The sequence below is a fragment of the Oncorhynchus nerka genome, linkage group LG14 (assembly GCF_034236695.1).
Source record: "Oncorhynchus nerka isolate Pitt River linkage group LG14, Oner_Uvic_2.0, whole genome shotgun sequence".
In the NCBI taxonomy this organism is placed as follows: domain Eukaryota; kingdom Metazoa; phylum Chordata; class Actinopteri; order Salmoniformes; family Salmonidae; genus Oncorhynchus; species Oncorhynchus nerka.
In genome coordinates this window covers 40,142,727-40,158,074 of record NC_088409.1, presented here as the reverse complement: position 1 = coordinate 40,158,074, position 15,348 = coordinate 40,142,727, and the positions used below count along the sequence as shown (strand labels likewise).

Here is a 15,348-nt window from a genome sequence, read left to right as displayed (position 1 = left end):
AGTATCCACTTTTCTACAAAAATCAGACTACAGACCACATGACAAGGTATCAAAGCCTCTTTATTTGGAAATTAGTACAAAGTTTTGCTCCCGTGTTAAAAATAGTCCAGAACATTTGCTACCGCCACTACAGTCTGTGTACCCTAGCCAACCGAAGGGCGGAGGGGGGCAGAACAGGCCTATGATTCCACAAAAACAATATTTACACCGGTTTCTCTCTGCCCCTCCCCCTGTCAACTATTTTGTAGGACCAAAAGGAACAGATCAAGGGGACATGGGCTGTGTTCCAATTATCTTAAATGCTTCCCTTCTCATCTCCTTTCATCACTACTGATAGTACAGTGGCAGAACGCTGGGAAACATATGTAAGACAGGTCCTGTTCCATAAACGTTCTAATGTTTGGAGCATAGTGCTCGCAACACCAGAGTTGTGCGGTTTAATTCCTGCATAGGCCACATATTGTGACTGAATGTGTGTGAACTGCTGCAATGGATGGATGTCTGTTAAATAACTATAACATCATTATTTGCAAGCAAGGAGATAAGGCAGCTTAAAAGGACTTGGAACACAACCATATTTTACTGCCCAACACAGGCAGCAGTTTATATCCTTCAACATTCATTCCTTCGAGACCCAAGTCATCATCATCAACCCCCACCACACTGCCAGAAAGAGACCATTTGGTCAGGAAGTAAAAAATGATCTTCAAATTATAAGTGAATCTACACACTCTAAAGCATTTACCTATTATTTACACAAAATAAATTAGAAATGTTACAATAGAACATGGGAGCACAACTCCAGTCCGTCTGGGTTTTCGTTTGTCTTCAATTCATGTTATTGATAAACCAGGAGACGTCGCAACACTTGAGGACTAAAGCTGTCCACCCTGCATTCACAAGTCTGATGTGTTTCTGAATGTCTTTCTATACATTGTGTTTCAAAGTGCCTGGTGTGTGAGTGTGTGTGCATTTCAGAGGGTTAAGAGTTAGTGCACAAGTTAGTGTGTTATATTTCTGTATGTAGGAGTTGAGGGGATTTGCTTTTCAATATCAAGCGTCACGGACCTACATTCAGCTATGGGTGTAAGTAACCAAGTAGGCTAATGTCAAGCCCATTACACGCTCTCTGCATTGCGTGTGTCTGCAGGCTATCGCTAAGGGGCTGGAAGAAAGGTTGAGTTAGTAGAGGGGGTCCAAGCTAGAGGGTACCATCAAACTCCTCATATTCCTAGTCTGAGGCCCTTGCTGACTCCTTTGCTCACTTGAAAAGACTAGCTGGGCCAAGGTGGAGTTATCACCACATTACTGGTACACTACCCATCCTCTCCTGTTATGCCTGATAGGGTTCTCAAACTCACAAGCAGAGAATTACAGAGATAAGGGAAAGTAAGGGACCGTTTCATTGTATTGGGAAAAAACATAGACAGAGAAACTCAGTTGTAAGATGTTTTTCAAGAGGAAGCCATTTTAGGCATTGAAAAAGTAACGTGATTTCCTCAATGGAACCTTTAGTCAGAGAACAAGACATATACAATGGTAGCATGACAATGTTACTAACGTAAAACATATTCACAATCTCAAATGATCTGACATTTCTCCTGGGCCCAGTCAACATGGGAAGAGAGCAGCAAATGTAGAGCTGCCACACCTTCAGATGCACATCTCAAATTCAAGCAGAAAGTGTAGAGGTATAGAGCCTCCTTAGGGGCCCAGATGGGTCCTCTTGCAGCAACAGTAGCCCTAAAATCAGAGCCTGAGGCTTGGTAAGGCAAGGAACCTCTCCCCCTCAATCTCCAACTACAAGAAAACACTTCAGTTCCAAAATATTCATATTACAAATATTCATCATAACCAATGTTTAAAAAAAATAAAAAAATCTAACCCTACATTTATGACATCTGCACATTATATTATGCACATCTCAAATTGTTACTTTAAAATGTATCACTAATAAATAGATTTAAAGATAAAAAACAACCCCCTCTCAAGGTGCATTTCATTACAGTAATCATATCCAGTTATCTCGCACACACACACAATAATGAAGGATTTTTGTCAGCAGTGTTTCACCATAAAAGGGACTGTTTCTTTCCCAGGACACAAAACACACACATGCTAGTAACTGCTTAGCTTAGCCCAACAGCCCTGAGCCTGCCACACTGATTGGCTGGCGTGGTATCAAACACTCCTCCAATGACAGCATCATAGAGTGCAGTGACAGACTGATTGTTGGATGGTAACCCCTTGGATACAAACCCCCTGAGCTACTAACAAGGTCAAGGGTCATCTTTCTGGTCAGACAGACCTCACCCTGTGGCAGGTTGACCACTTGTAAGTCTGTCTGTCTGTACATCTGTCTCTCCAACCAGACATTAGCTTTATAAAAAACGTTATGTATTGCTATAGAAATGACCTCCCACCTAATCGGGTGAAGTGCTAACGATCTAAATTAGCCAATCACGTCAACTCTTTCCAAGAAGATTGTCCAACTGCAGCGTAGTGTAGGGCCAAAATGAGTTGCGTTTGCAGGTATCCCCATTGTCAGTACTGACCATTTCATCTACTCCTCCAGGCCACTGTGTGGCGCCTGTCCTAGTTCTGCTACTGCTCAGTCCAGCTTCTCCAGCACCGAGGGTACATAAACCAGGCTGAGCTCGGAGCCAAAGTCGCAGACGATGGCGGCGTTGTTCAGCACCACGAGCTGGCGGACCCCCTGGCCGTCGCTGCTCTGGCCCAGGTAGACCGTCTGGAGGAGGTCCCCGAAGTTCAGGTCCCAGAAGGACACACAGCCCTGGCCCCCTGTCACCAGGAGAGACTCAGAGATGACCCCCAGACTAGCACCACAGCCCACCTCCTAGGGGAGAGGAAAAGAAAGGAAAATTGGGATTGAAGCAGACGAAGAGGCATAAACTATCGTTGAAAAACAGGAGACTAGTTTACACACACACACACACACACACCCACCCACCTGCTGTATGGAGTAGAGCTTGATGCCCGTGCTGCGGTCCCAGATGCAGATGAGGTCGTCAAGGCCGCTGCTGATCACGCACGATGTGGTGCACACCAGCGAGGTCACGTCGCCGCGGTGACCGTACACGTGGCTCACCCGGCTGCCCGTCAGCACATCCCACAGACAGATTGCTCCGTCCTGCCCCCCACTGGCCAGAACCATGGTCTGCAACACGACAATGACTGATACTTCACATATTCATTAAGTACAAACAGAAAAAAGTGGACTGCTCTGGGGAGGGACTACCTGGAGTTGTTCATAAGAAATACACATTTTCCGTTGCAAAATGTTTTGCTACGATGTGCCCTGCTAGTAAGGGGGGCTTACACTCAAAAGGATCAGTGCAAAAAAATATCAGAATTGGGCTGCCTGTGCCTTAGTGACTCATGCACACCCAGCAAGACTGGTACACAAGGTTCGGAAAAGGTGGTATTTTAGGAGCAAGGTGAGCCCATTGCTACATTGCATAACTATCCCTCTGGGGGGTGGGGGTACAGACTGTACCATTGACTAACCTGGTCTATGTAGATGGCAGTGATTCCCCCAGAGTGGCCCTGGAGCGTGAAGAGACAGCATGAGTCCTCCAGACGATATACCTGACACACACAGAAGGGTTTCAGTGTGTGTGAGTGAGTGTACATTTTATTCTGTTTTAGGTTGGTGAATGATATACACAAGAGTCCACATGTGTGTGTGTGTTTCTGTGTGCGTTTGTGTTCTCACTCACCCTGACCGTGTGATCCTGGCTGCCAGTGACCACTCTGCCGGCAGCGGCTCGCAGCACCGTGATGGGTTTCTGGTGGGCACACTGCACCGAGCGCGTCAGCTGGCATGAGATCACATCCTCACTGCTGTAGCAAGGCGAGGGCGGTATGTTACTACGCCCGGGAGGACCTGGTACGCGCACACACACACACACACATGTCTACAGTTAAAACGCTCCAAAAGTCGAGACGTCACAAAATGTCAAAAGTAACCATAGCCGGAGACACCTTACTTGATAATTAGTTAACTACCCAGTTGATAGCTACCGTAGTACTGCCCGGTCAATAACGTCTCCAAGAATGACCAGGTGACTTCAGTTGTTGACATTTTACCGATCGACTTTCCAAGCATATTAGACATACACTGAGTGTACAAAACATTATGAACACCTTCCTAATATTGAGTTGCACCCCCTGTTGCCCTCAGAACAGCCTCAACTCATCGGGGCATGGACTCTACAAGGTGTCGAAAGTATTCCACAGGGATGCTGGCCCATGTTGCCTAATGCTTCACACAGTTGTGTCATGTTGGCTGGATGTCCTTTGGGTGGTGGACCATTCTTGATACACACAGGAAACGGTTAAGCGTGAAAAACCCAGCAGCGTTGCAGTTCTTGACACACTCAAACCGGTGCACCTGGCACCTACTACCATACCCCGTTCAAATGCACTTAAATATTTTGTCTTGCCCATTCACCCTCGGAATGGCACACACACAATCCATGTCTCAATTGTCTCAAGGCTTAAATATCCTTCTTTAACCTGTCTCCTCCCCTTCATCTGCACTGATTATGGATTTAACAAGTGACATCAATAAGGGATCATAGCTTTCACCTGGTCAGTCTATGTCAAGGGAAAAGCAGGTTCCTAATGTTTTGTGCACTCGGTGTATATTGACATCATTGGGTCGTTTGACAGTGTGTGTGAAGCTCACCTCTGTACTGCAGTAAGCCCAGAGGCTTGTTGATGTCGACAGTGAAGAAGTCTAGAGAGCCGTCGAGTCTGGCTGCCACGATCCTGTTGTTGAGGAAGGCCAGAGCCGTGATCCCCGAGACGCCGTCTTCATTACTGCAGCGTAACGAGCCCTCCACTGCATCCCACAGCTAACCACATAACACATTAGTGCACTTACCCTGGCCTTTTCTCACTTTCCCTTTGCCAATTTCTCCTACTGACACTCTCCTCTTGCAAATATTGTTTCCTGCTTTCTCATTATCACTACCTCCTCTCTTTCCCCTTCTCATCTCATCCACTCCCTCTGCACCTTTCTGTTCTACAAGGGAGCATCATAAAGTGTCTAGTGACGGGGTAGGGGCTAGGGGGGGGTCGATTTGGGATTGGGTCTCACCTCCAGTTTGCCGCTGCTCCTCCCAGCAGCAATGAGGTTCCCCCGAAGCTCCATGGCCCACACGGCGCTTTCCCAGTCCGGGGTTCCCTGGCCCTGTGGAACAGGGGGCTGGATGTACCCCAGGCTGCGTCTCCTCTGGGGAGGGGGTCCCGATGGGGGGGAGGGGGAGGGGTAGGAGGCAGTGAGGCCCGGCGAGGGAGGCTCGTGCTCTAGGTAGGCTCTCTCCACCAGCCCACCGAAGTCAAAGCCATCCCTGGGCGGGGTGAGGAGGAGGTGGGAGGGGGGCTGGGAGTCGAAGTTGGTGTCGATGAGGGGGGTGAGGTCGGGTTGGTCCTCAAAGAGGGCCGGGCGTGGGTGCTCCGCCGCCTGAGGGGATAGCCCTCATCCTCATCGAAAACCCCGCCCCCTGGTTCTATCCCGCCTCCCAGATTCTCAGGTTCGGCCACACCCACGGCGTCCCAGCCATCCCGTTGTTCCCAGCAGCCACTGCTACTACTCCGCCGCAGCCTGACAGAGAGACAGTTTAGTGTTCAGGGAAGGAGGCTGGATATGCATATAGGAGAACAGGAGGGAAGACTATGTTGGAAGAAATAAAGGACATGGGAATGGGAAGAAGGGTGAACACAGACAAGAAGTTAATATTGTACATTTATTATTAAAATAATACAAGTTGTACTCCGAAGAGGTGGATGGTGCCAGGCCAAAAAATATAAACATTATGCATGAATACAAGCATGAACTGTCCATAGGTGTGTGTATGTAATCCTGTATTGGCCAAGGTGACCTTGTGTACATGGCACGTGTGCGTGTCTTACCCATGTTTAGGAATGACAGTGAGGCAGTCTCCAGTCTGAGCGTCCCACACACGGATCTGTCCTGCCAGACAACAACTGGCCAACAGCATGCCATCACTCGCCAGACACTCTATATCCTGGGAGGGGAGAAAGAAAGAAAGAGAAACAGAGAGATAGAGAGGAAGGAAGAGAGAGAGGAGAGATAGAGAGGAAGGAAGAGAGAGAGGAGAGATAGAGAGGAAGGAAGAGAGAGAGGAGAGATAGAGAGGAAGGAAGAGAGAGAGGAGAGATACTTGTAAATAATCACGCAAATGAACAATGGTGTGTGTGTGTGTGTGTGTGTGCCCAGTCTCTCACCATGCTGTGTCCACGCAGCAGCAGGGGGGAGATCTCGCTGATGGGTGGCGAGTAGCCGTAGTCGTCGCAGGGCAGGTCACCGCGGCGACGGCGTCCATGGGCCACTCCGTTCTGGCCGTAGTTGCGGGGACAGAGGACCCGGTAGAGACAGAAGAGCAGCAGCACCAGCAGAACCCCTGCCGCCAGGCCCAGAGCTGCTACCCTAGAGAGACAGGGTTAATAACCCGTTTGCTGCCTTCTCCATACGTGCCAATAAAGCTGGTTTGGATTGCATTGAGAGAGAGCACCAATGACGGGGAGACCAAGTCATCTCATGGCCCGCACAGAGCATCTTACAACGGAAAGACTTGAACCTTGAGAGAGGTGTGAACTACGCAATGGCGTACCGACATAAATCCTCAGCTCGTCAGAATGACATTCCATAACATGACCGACTGTTTATTGTCCCCCCATGAGGAGAGCCTGGAAAGCAGAGCCGTATGTAATGGGTCCAGTGTGGCCCTCTAGTGGAGACGGTTGCAAAGGCAGAAGCCTAAAAAGCACCTGTCGTGTAGAATGAGTCACTGCCATGCCGCCCGGGTGTGACCAGCTCGACGTGCAATACCAGTTCTGAAACCACGGCAGAGTCTGATTGGTCCAGCACACGTCCTCTCTCACACATGCTCATGCATGGAGTCAGCGTGTACATACTGACTTTATTGTCCCCTTAGGGAAAGATTATACCCATGTGGTGTGCACAAACTGGCTGCACATAGCACATGTTCAAGCCAACCACACCACTTCAGTGGAAGTATGCAAATGTGCACCGTTAAGAGCCAGGAACAAAATGGTTGTTTTTCCTCACCTTATGGTTGCACTTCTATTCACACTACAACAGAAAGCAGCCTTTCCATTTGAGGCTTGAAATGATGTTAGAAAATGATCATACTAATGTAATTCCATCACCGCCACAGGCCTAACATACTAAAATAGTGTCTAACATTGATTGGCAACCAGTTTATTTGTTTATAAAACTATTATTATTATAAAACAGGCTGAGGGAGATTTTCTGACGGTTGTCTCTGACGGTTGCCTCTACGAAGTCTGTCCCCAAACAATATGATTTGCTGGTTTTAAGCATTAAATGTTCAAATAGCTCTTTGCTGACTGTTGCTGGGTGCTATCGTCCTCCATCAGTACCGGCCTGTACCCTACCTGCACTAAGCTCTCTCCTGGCCCCTTACATCCAGACCGGACACGTCGCGTGCGCGAGCATTGAAAAAGACATTTAGAAATCCATGTTATTCAATTATTGCACCCACACTGCTCGCGCGCGTCAATGAGCGTCTGCGTTGCCAAGGGCTAAAATAGAACTCCTTTCTATTGCTGACGCAGATCGCACTGCAAGTCCTGCCTCTTCCATCTCCTCATTGGTTTATAGAAGCAGGTACCCACGTGCCATCGCCTCATTGGTTATATGCACGTGGGTGATTGAAAGACGAACTGTTTTGCAGGTCATCGTGGTAACGCTATGAAAGTTTACCATATAAGTTGAAAAAGCCTGGAAGGAGAAGAGATGACTAGAAACGATATGGTTGACCGTTTTATGTGTGGATTAATTGTCGGAGTAAAGGACCTTGTGCATTTCAGGTAAAATAACAACTCAATGTTTATATCCCAGGACAAATTAGCTAGCAACAGCAAGCTAGCTAAATAGGACAAATTAGCTAGCATGTGAAAGCTAGCTAAATAGGACAAATGAGCTAGCATGTGAAAGCTAGCTAGCTAAATTGCCATACATGATTAATGCTTTTTGACCTGTCCCCAAATTAATGTAATTGGTTCAGAGTTTGCTTTGATATTTTAACCTGCGTGTTGTGATCGCGTTTGGCGTGGGGGGACAAAATAAATGTATGCACGATGGCGCACGCGCGCAGCCGGTTTGGCTTCCGTGTTACACTAAGTCTGAATTTATCCTGCAAGGTGACCTAAACTGGGACATGCTTAAACCACCTGACCAAGTCCAAAAGCAATGGGACTCCGTAAATCTTTCTCAGATTATCACCAATCCCACAAGGGATGACTCCAAACACCCAGAAAAGGCTACTCTCCTCGATGTTATCCTCACAAATAATCCTGATAGGTAACAGTCTGGTGTTTTCTGTAATGACCTTAGTGATCACTGTTTTACAGCCTGTGTTCTTAATGGCTGCTCAGTGAAACGACCTGTCCTGATTTGTCATAGATGCTAAAAAACTTTAATGAGCAAGCCTTCCTTCATGAATTGGTCTTTGTAAAATGGTATAGAATCAGATTGATCCCCTCTGTTGGAACTTATTATTTTTATTTAATTTTCAGTGGTATTGTTAAGGATGCTGCCCCTATCATCGCAAAGCCTATCTCCAACATTTTTAACCAGTCTCACCTTTCTGGAGAGGTTCCCACTGCTTGGAAGGCAGCCACAGTTCATCCTTTATTTAAAGGGGAGATCAAGCTGATCCTAACTGTTATAGGCCTATTTCTATTTTGCCCTTGTCAATAATCAACTGACTGGCTTTCTTGATAGCTATATTATTATCTCTAGTATGCAATCTGGTTCCCGCTCAGGTTATGGATGTGTCACTGCAACCTTAAAGGTCCTCAATGTTGTCACCATTGCCCTTGATTCTAAGAAATAGTGTGCTGCTATTTTTATTGACTTGGCCAAAGCTTTTGATACGGTAGACCATTCCATTCTTGTGGGCCGGCTAAGGAGTATTGGTGTCTCTGAGGGGTCTTTGGCCTGGTTTGCTAACTACCTCTCTCAAAGAGTGCAGTGTATAAAGTCAGAACATCTGCTGTCTCAGCCACTGCCTGTCACCAAGGGAGTGCCCCAAGGCTCAATCCTAGGCCCACGCTCTTCTCAATTTACATCAACAACATAGCTCAGGCAGTAGGAAGCTCTCTCATCCATTTACATGCAGATGATACAGTCTTACACTCAGCTGGCCCCTCCCTCAATTTTGTGTTAAATGCTCTACAACAAAGCTTTCTTAGTGTCTAACAAGCTTTCTCTACCCACAGGGGTTGAAGGACATTCTCCCCACAGGTGTGATTACTACCTCTGAGGGTTTAGAGCTTGAGGTAGTCACCTCATACAAGTACTTAGGAGTATGGCTAGACGGTGCACTGTCCTTCTTTCAGCACACATCAAAGCTGTAGGCTAAAGTTAAATCTAGACTTGGTTTCCTCTATCGTAATCGCTCCTCTTTCACCCTAGATGCCAAACTAACCTTGATTCAGATGACCATCCTACCCATGCTAAATTACGGAGACATAATTTATAGATCAGCAGGTAAGGGTGCTCTCGAGCGGCTAGATGTTCTTTACCATTCAGCCATCAGATTTGCCACCAATGCTCCTTATAGGACACATCACTGCACTCTATACTCTTCTGTAAACTGGTCATCTCTGTCTATCCATTGCAAGACCCACTGGTTGATGCTTATTTATAAAACCCTCTTAGGCCTCACTCTCCCTATCTGAGATATCTACTGCAGCCCTCATTCTCCACATACAACACCCGTTCTGCCAGTCACATTCTGTTAAAGGTCCCCAAAGCACACACATCCTGGGTCGCTCCTGCTAGCGACGGGAACAAGCTGCAACAAACACTCAAGCTGGACAGTTTTATCTCAATCTCTTCATTCAAAGACTCAATCATGACAGCTGTGGCTGCTTTGTATGATGTATTCTTGACCTTTGTGCTGTTGACTTTGCCCAATAATGTTTGTACCATGTTTTTGTGCTGCTACCATGTTGTTGTCATGCTGTGTTGCTACCATGCTGTGTTGTCATGTTTTGCTGTTATGATGTTGTCTTAGGTCTCTCTTTATGTAGTGTTGTGTGTCTCTTGTTGTGATATGTGTTTTGTCCTATATTTATATTTTTAATCCCGGGCCCCCGTCCCGCAGGAGGCCTTTTGCCTTTTGGTAGGCCGTCATTGTAAATAAGAATTTGTTCTTAACTGACTTGCCTAGTTAAATAAAGGTTAAATAAAATAGAAGCAAGAGTTTCAAATGATTCTGTCCTTGATTGGACAACCATAGAGATACGAAAGATTCTACTTTATTCTGGGAGAACCATCCAGGCCCCTCCTCCTTGACTTGACCTAAATATTCTAATAGATAAATCTCCATCTGTGCCTGGCCTGTGTTCCAGAGATGAACTTCACCACTGTGGCCTTTATCTCAGATATGAACCGTGAACACTGATCTGGGTTTCACAGATGACCATGACCTGATGAATATGATTCAAACCTTCCACTTCAAATGAAAAACCTCCCTGGCGTTACACATCACAGTGGACACAGTTCCAATGTTGGATCCATTTTAATATGCTATTGGTCAAGGACGTAGTATACTGCAGGAAAAACACTGGTGGTCTTAAGCAACACAGCACCCCCTCTGTCCAATTCTGTTTGTTCTAATAGAACCATTAACATTGGCAGTACTGCCTGTTGCTTTGAGGAACCTTTGCCCCCTACTACCAACAAAATAGAACTCGGGAAAACAACAGTTGAGAGACTGTTTCACTCAGTCCCAAAACCACACCAAACATCATCCACTCCACCATGACATCGTCAACCCACGGACATCTTACGAGTAACCTGACAGCCAATCAGATGAGACGGTAGACAGGAACAAAGTCTGTGAGTCAGTGAGGGGGTTCATTTTGCATGGCCCTGTGCGCCAGATGGGTGGGGGCACTGATGCAAAACGAACCTCGCCCAATATCCAGTCAACTCAACAATAGAGATAAGAGAAAAAACGATTTTCTCTTTCTTCCTACCGTTTTTGAGATAACCATTGACACAGTGACGGACTGTTTGGCTGTGTTTCGTTTACAAGGTTAGAAAGAGGAAGAAAAGAGAGGTGTGGGACTAGCGTTGCAAATCCTGGTTGGACAGTTCTGGATTTCCTGCTTACTCCTTCCTGATTCTGAGATTCTTCCAACCAGGATTTGGGGAAAACCATTGAATTTATTGAAAGTTTTTCGGAATTTTGCAACCCTATAATGCAAACATATTCTGTATGAGATGTGGGTTTGGACTGTGTGGATTATCACTGAATCTCTTGGCCTTGACACCATAATCGTTCACTATAACATTGATCTTTCGCCTGCACAGGAGCATTAGCATGGACTTTGAAGTGGTGTGCACTGTGCATGGGTGTGTGTGTGTGTGTGTGTGTGTGTGTGTGTGTGTGTGTGAAAAACATGAAGTGCATGGATTGTAGTAGGGGGAATGTTAGTCAACTGTAGTTTGAAGGCGTTGGAAATGGAGGTTGATGTGTGAGAGTGTGTCAGTACTGACTTGTAGAGCGTGAGGTCTGCGGGTAGGTCGTTAGTTTTGAGGCTGGGCGGCGGGGGGTGGCGTGTGTCCTGGGGGTGACGCGTCTCGATGGCCTCCCGGGGGCTCAGGTGAAGCGTGACGGGAATGACAGGCAGGATGCTGATGTATCTGTGTGACAGAAAGGTAACAAAATTACATTTCCTACATTAATCAATGAATTCGACCTTTCTTCCCTTCCATAACCCAAAAGCATGGTAAGTAGGGTCAACAGTGGCACAAACACTATGCACATACACTCACACCCAATAAACACACACAGTAACTCATTCCAACTCCCCTGACCTACCTCTTGGCCAGAGTAATATTATAGTAGCTGAAGAGCGAGGGCCAGTGTCTGAAAGACAGCCTCCTCCAGCCCTCCTCATCCTCCGCCCCCCAGCTGATCTGGGGCACCAGGGGTGGGGCCTGGTGGGGTACTCCTTCCCTGGGAGCCCCGTGGTGACCCTGGGACTGGTTCTCTGGAAGTGGGGTGGGTTCAGCGGGGGCAGGGAGGACACTGAGGGTGCTGGCGGGGTCCCCTCCTGGTCCAGGGAAGACCGAGGCTACTCCCAGGTGGGGGGGCAGACCCCCGGCCCCGCCCTCCCCCAGGGGGCTCTGTTCAGACACCTGGGCTGCCAGGTAGGTACGGAGGCCAGCGGGGTCCGTGTAGGCCAGGATGCCAATCCAGATCACTGTACCCACCTACAACAATACAGGGATAGAGGGACATGTCAATGCATACAGAGAACTACTTCAAGGAAGTACTGAAAACGTTCACACAGTCATACAGAGACAGACAAATACTGACAGGCGAGACAGAAGGTAACACACACAGACACGACGGCCCAACAGGCAGACTCTCTGTGAAAAGGCCTTGAGACAATCACCCTCAAGGCTTTTTCACACTGCATGTTCTTAGCCCAGTGCTAACTCACCCTCCTTTCACATAAGCATTTGTTAACACTGGACTATGTGAAACTGGGGTCGGAAGATTCCGGTAACTTTCCCCAAATTCCCAGAAAATCCAGTTGGGAAGATTCCCGGAATCAGATGGGAATAAGCAGGAAAAATCAGGAATCTTCCAATCCTAATTTCTGAAAAGCCTGTGCATTTAGCAAAATAATCGTGCAACCCTAACTTAAACTGTCTTTTCAGGAAGTGCCTCTAGCCAGTCTCACCATGATGAAGCGCTGGGCCAGACGTGTGCGGGCCAGGAAGTAGACCACACGGAGCCTCTTGGGCAGACGCAGGTTCCTGAAGGCGGGCGTCTGCAGGGTGATGGTGTAGGGCGAGGGCCGTGGGGGAGGAGGCGCCTCCCGAGGGCGCAGGGGGCCCGGTTTGGGAGGGGGCATCCCCGCCTCGGCCGGTAGACGGCGGTTCAGATCGGCCAACTGTGTGTGTGAGAGGACAGTTTTAGGGTGCGCGGGTATGTGGGAGAGTGTAACATGTATGAGAGTACATGTGTATGGTACATGTGTATGGATTAGTGTTAGAGTATGCATATATCTATGACTGTAACAGAGGAACAAGGTGGATAAGAGGAACAAAGGTGGATAAAGAAAGACTGTCAATATTTTACTGAGCACTATATAGACTGAGGAAATGACTCATGGATCAAGAGACCTCGCCATCACATGGCAAATGTGTGTGTGTGTGTGTGTGTGTGTCTATGACCTCACCTCCATGCTGTAAATTACTAAGGAAAGCACTGTTGACAGTGTGTGTGTGTGTGTGTGTGTGTGTTCACCTCCATGCGTCGGATGTCAATGGAAAGAACTGTAGTGAAGAAAAACATCTGAAGGAAGAAGTCAGACACCAGTCCCACCACAGCAAAGAGACAGAACTCCTGGAAACACAGAAATAAACATCAGGCCGCTCATAACATGCACAGTAGAAGTGTGTGTGTGCATGTTCTGTGGCAGTACGATCTACTCTGTCTATGTGAATGAAAGTGTGCGTCGACCTGTGTTCATACGCCAGTGTGTGATAGATGTGTGTGTGTGTGTGTTACCTGGATAGCAGGCACCAGGGTGAAATATCCTATGAGGATTATGCACAGCTCTGTGGCCATGTTCTTCATGATAGACCAGCTCTCATTACTAAGGCCTGGAGAGGGACAACACAATACCACATTAACAAATGCTTGGATTTCACGCACACACACATTTTGTTCTTATATCCTCGTGGGGATCTAAAATCAAATCCTATTTTCCCTATCCCTAAAACTTACCATAACCCTAAACCATAACTCCTTTTACACAAATTATTATTTCATGGTACTTTTTTACCCCTTTTTCTCCCCAAGTTTGTGATATCCAATTGGTAGTTAAAGTCTTGTCTCATCGCTACAACTCCCGTACGGACTCGGGAGAGAAGGTCGAGAGCCATGCGTCCCCCGAAACACGACCCTGCCAATCCGCACTGCTTCTTGACACACTGCTCGTTTAACCCGGAAGCTAGCCGCACCAATGTGTCGGAGGACACGGCAAACAGCTGGCGACCGAAGTCGGCGTGCATGCACCCGGCCCGTCACAAGGTGTCGCTTGTGACAGGCCGGGTGCATGGGTCGAAAAATGCCCCGGAAATTGTAGTTTTTCTAGGTTTTTCTAGTTAAGCTTTATTTTGACATATTGCATGTGTATTTTCAAGAATGTTAAACATTTACAATTCTGTAGTTTGAATTTGGCACCCTGCACTTTCACTGGATGTCCGTCCCATCTAGCCTAGAGAGGTTAAACCGCTGCGCCTCTCAGGAGGCCCCCTTGCACTAATTCTAACCTTAAAATAGCCTTTGTCCTCATGGGAAATGTCCCTACAAGGGAGAATTTGCCTTGCTTTTACCATCCTCGTGGGGACTTTTGGGGATTGTAGGTCCCCACAAGGATAGAAGAACCAGCCCACACACACTCTTACCCTGAGCGATGCGTAGTTTGACCTCCAGGTCAACAGGGGTGGACACCACAGACTTGGTGAGAACCAGGACGTTCTCCAGCCCTATCACCACCACCAGATATGGGAAGATCTCACTGACAGAGAGAGAGACACAAGCAGAGACAACATGATTACAAAGCTGTTGTGAATAATACTTCATAATCTCATTTGAGTAACCAGTGCTCTCAGAGCGCTTATTCGTGGATCAGGTGATAGATGCAAGTTTGGATGTTAGGGTGGGAGAGAGGTCAGGTTTTTCAATTTGATAGTCGTCAAATTGTCGCACAAATAAAAAACAGGTTAAAAATAGAAAAGGGGATATTTAGTAGACAAGAGTACAGATGATGAAAGAGAGAAGGGACGATTGAAGACAGACAAACCAGAGATATGCTATCATTACACGTGAAGATAAGGGTTGGAGGTCAGTACGTAACAAAACTACGCCACAGAAGATAAAGACCAAACACACGTGTTATTACTTCAACAGGCTTTATAGTGTGGCCATTGTGTCAATATGCACGACAGTGGGTATGTAGGTCTGTGTGCGTGTGGACCCTGGAATCTTGATTGATGGTTGGTGAGATTTGGATGGTGTGAGATGGTCACGCCATCCTCTACATTCCAATAAGCTGGGTGTGATTGGCCAGGTACGCCACATCAATATCTATCCCCGCCCTCTTAAGAATCCCTCCTCCCCTTTGAGTCCACATCTGTTGCCCTTGGTAACACAGTCCCCTGTCACTCACTGTACATTAATGTCTGCAGTCCCACAGTAGTCCATACAGATCAAT

General features: G+C 47.2%; 1 protein-coding gene across 1 annotated transcript in view; it reads right to left on the bottom strand.

Moving 5' to 3' along the window:
* Nucleotides 1-42: 42 nt before the first annotated feature.
* Nucleotides 43-15,348, bottom strand: part of LOC115141045 (sterol regulatory element-binding protein cleavage-activating protein-like) — a 28,203-nt gene continuing 12,897 nt past the window's right edge. Inside the window, 15 exon segments of the mRNA XM_029679623.2 lie at nt 43-2,857; nt 2,972-3,178; nt 3,529-3,609; nt 3,741-3,907; nt 4,712-4,880; nt 5,126-5,476; nt 5,479-5,632; nt 5,941-6,056; nt 6,277-6,478; nt 11,609-11,755; nt 11,934-12,328; nt 12,805-13,017; nt 13,374-13,472; nt 13,638-13,732; nt 14,540-14,652. Coding sequence (XP_029535483.2) covers nt 2,612-2,857; nt 2,972-3,178; nt 3,529-3,609; nt 3,741-3,907; nt 4,712-4,880; nt 5,126-5,476; nt 5,479-5,632; nt 5,941-6,056; nt 6,277-6,478; nt 11,609-11,755; nt 11,934-12,328; nt 12,805-13,017; nt 13,374-13,472; nt 13,638-13,732; nt 14,540-14,652 — 2,755 coding nt within the window. The 3' untranslated portion in view covers nt 43-2,611.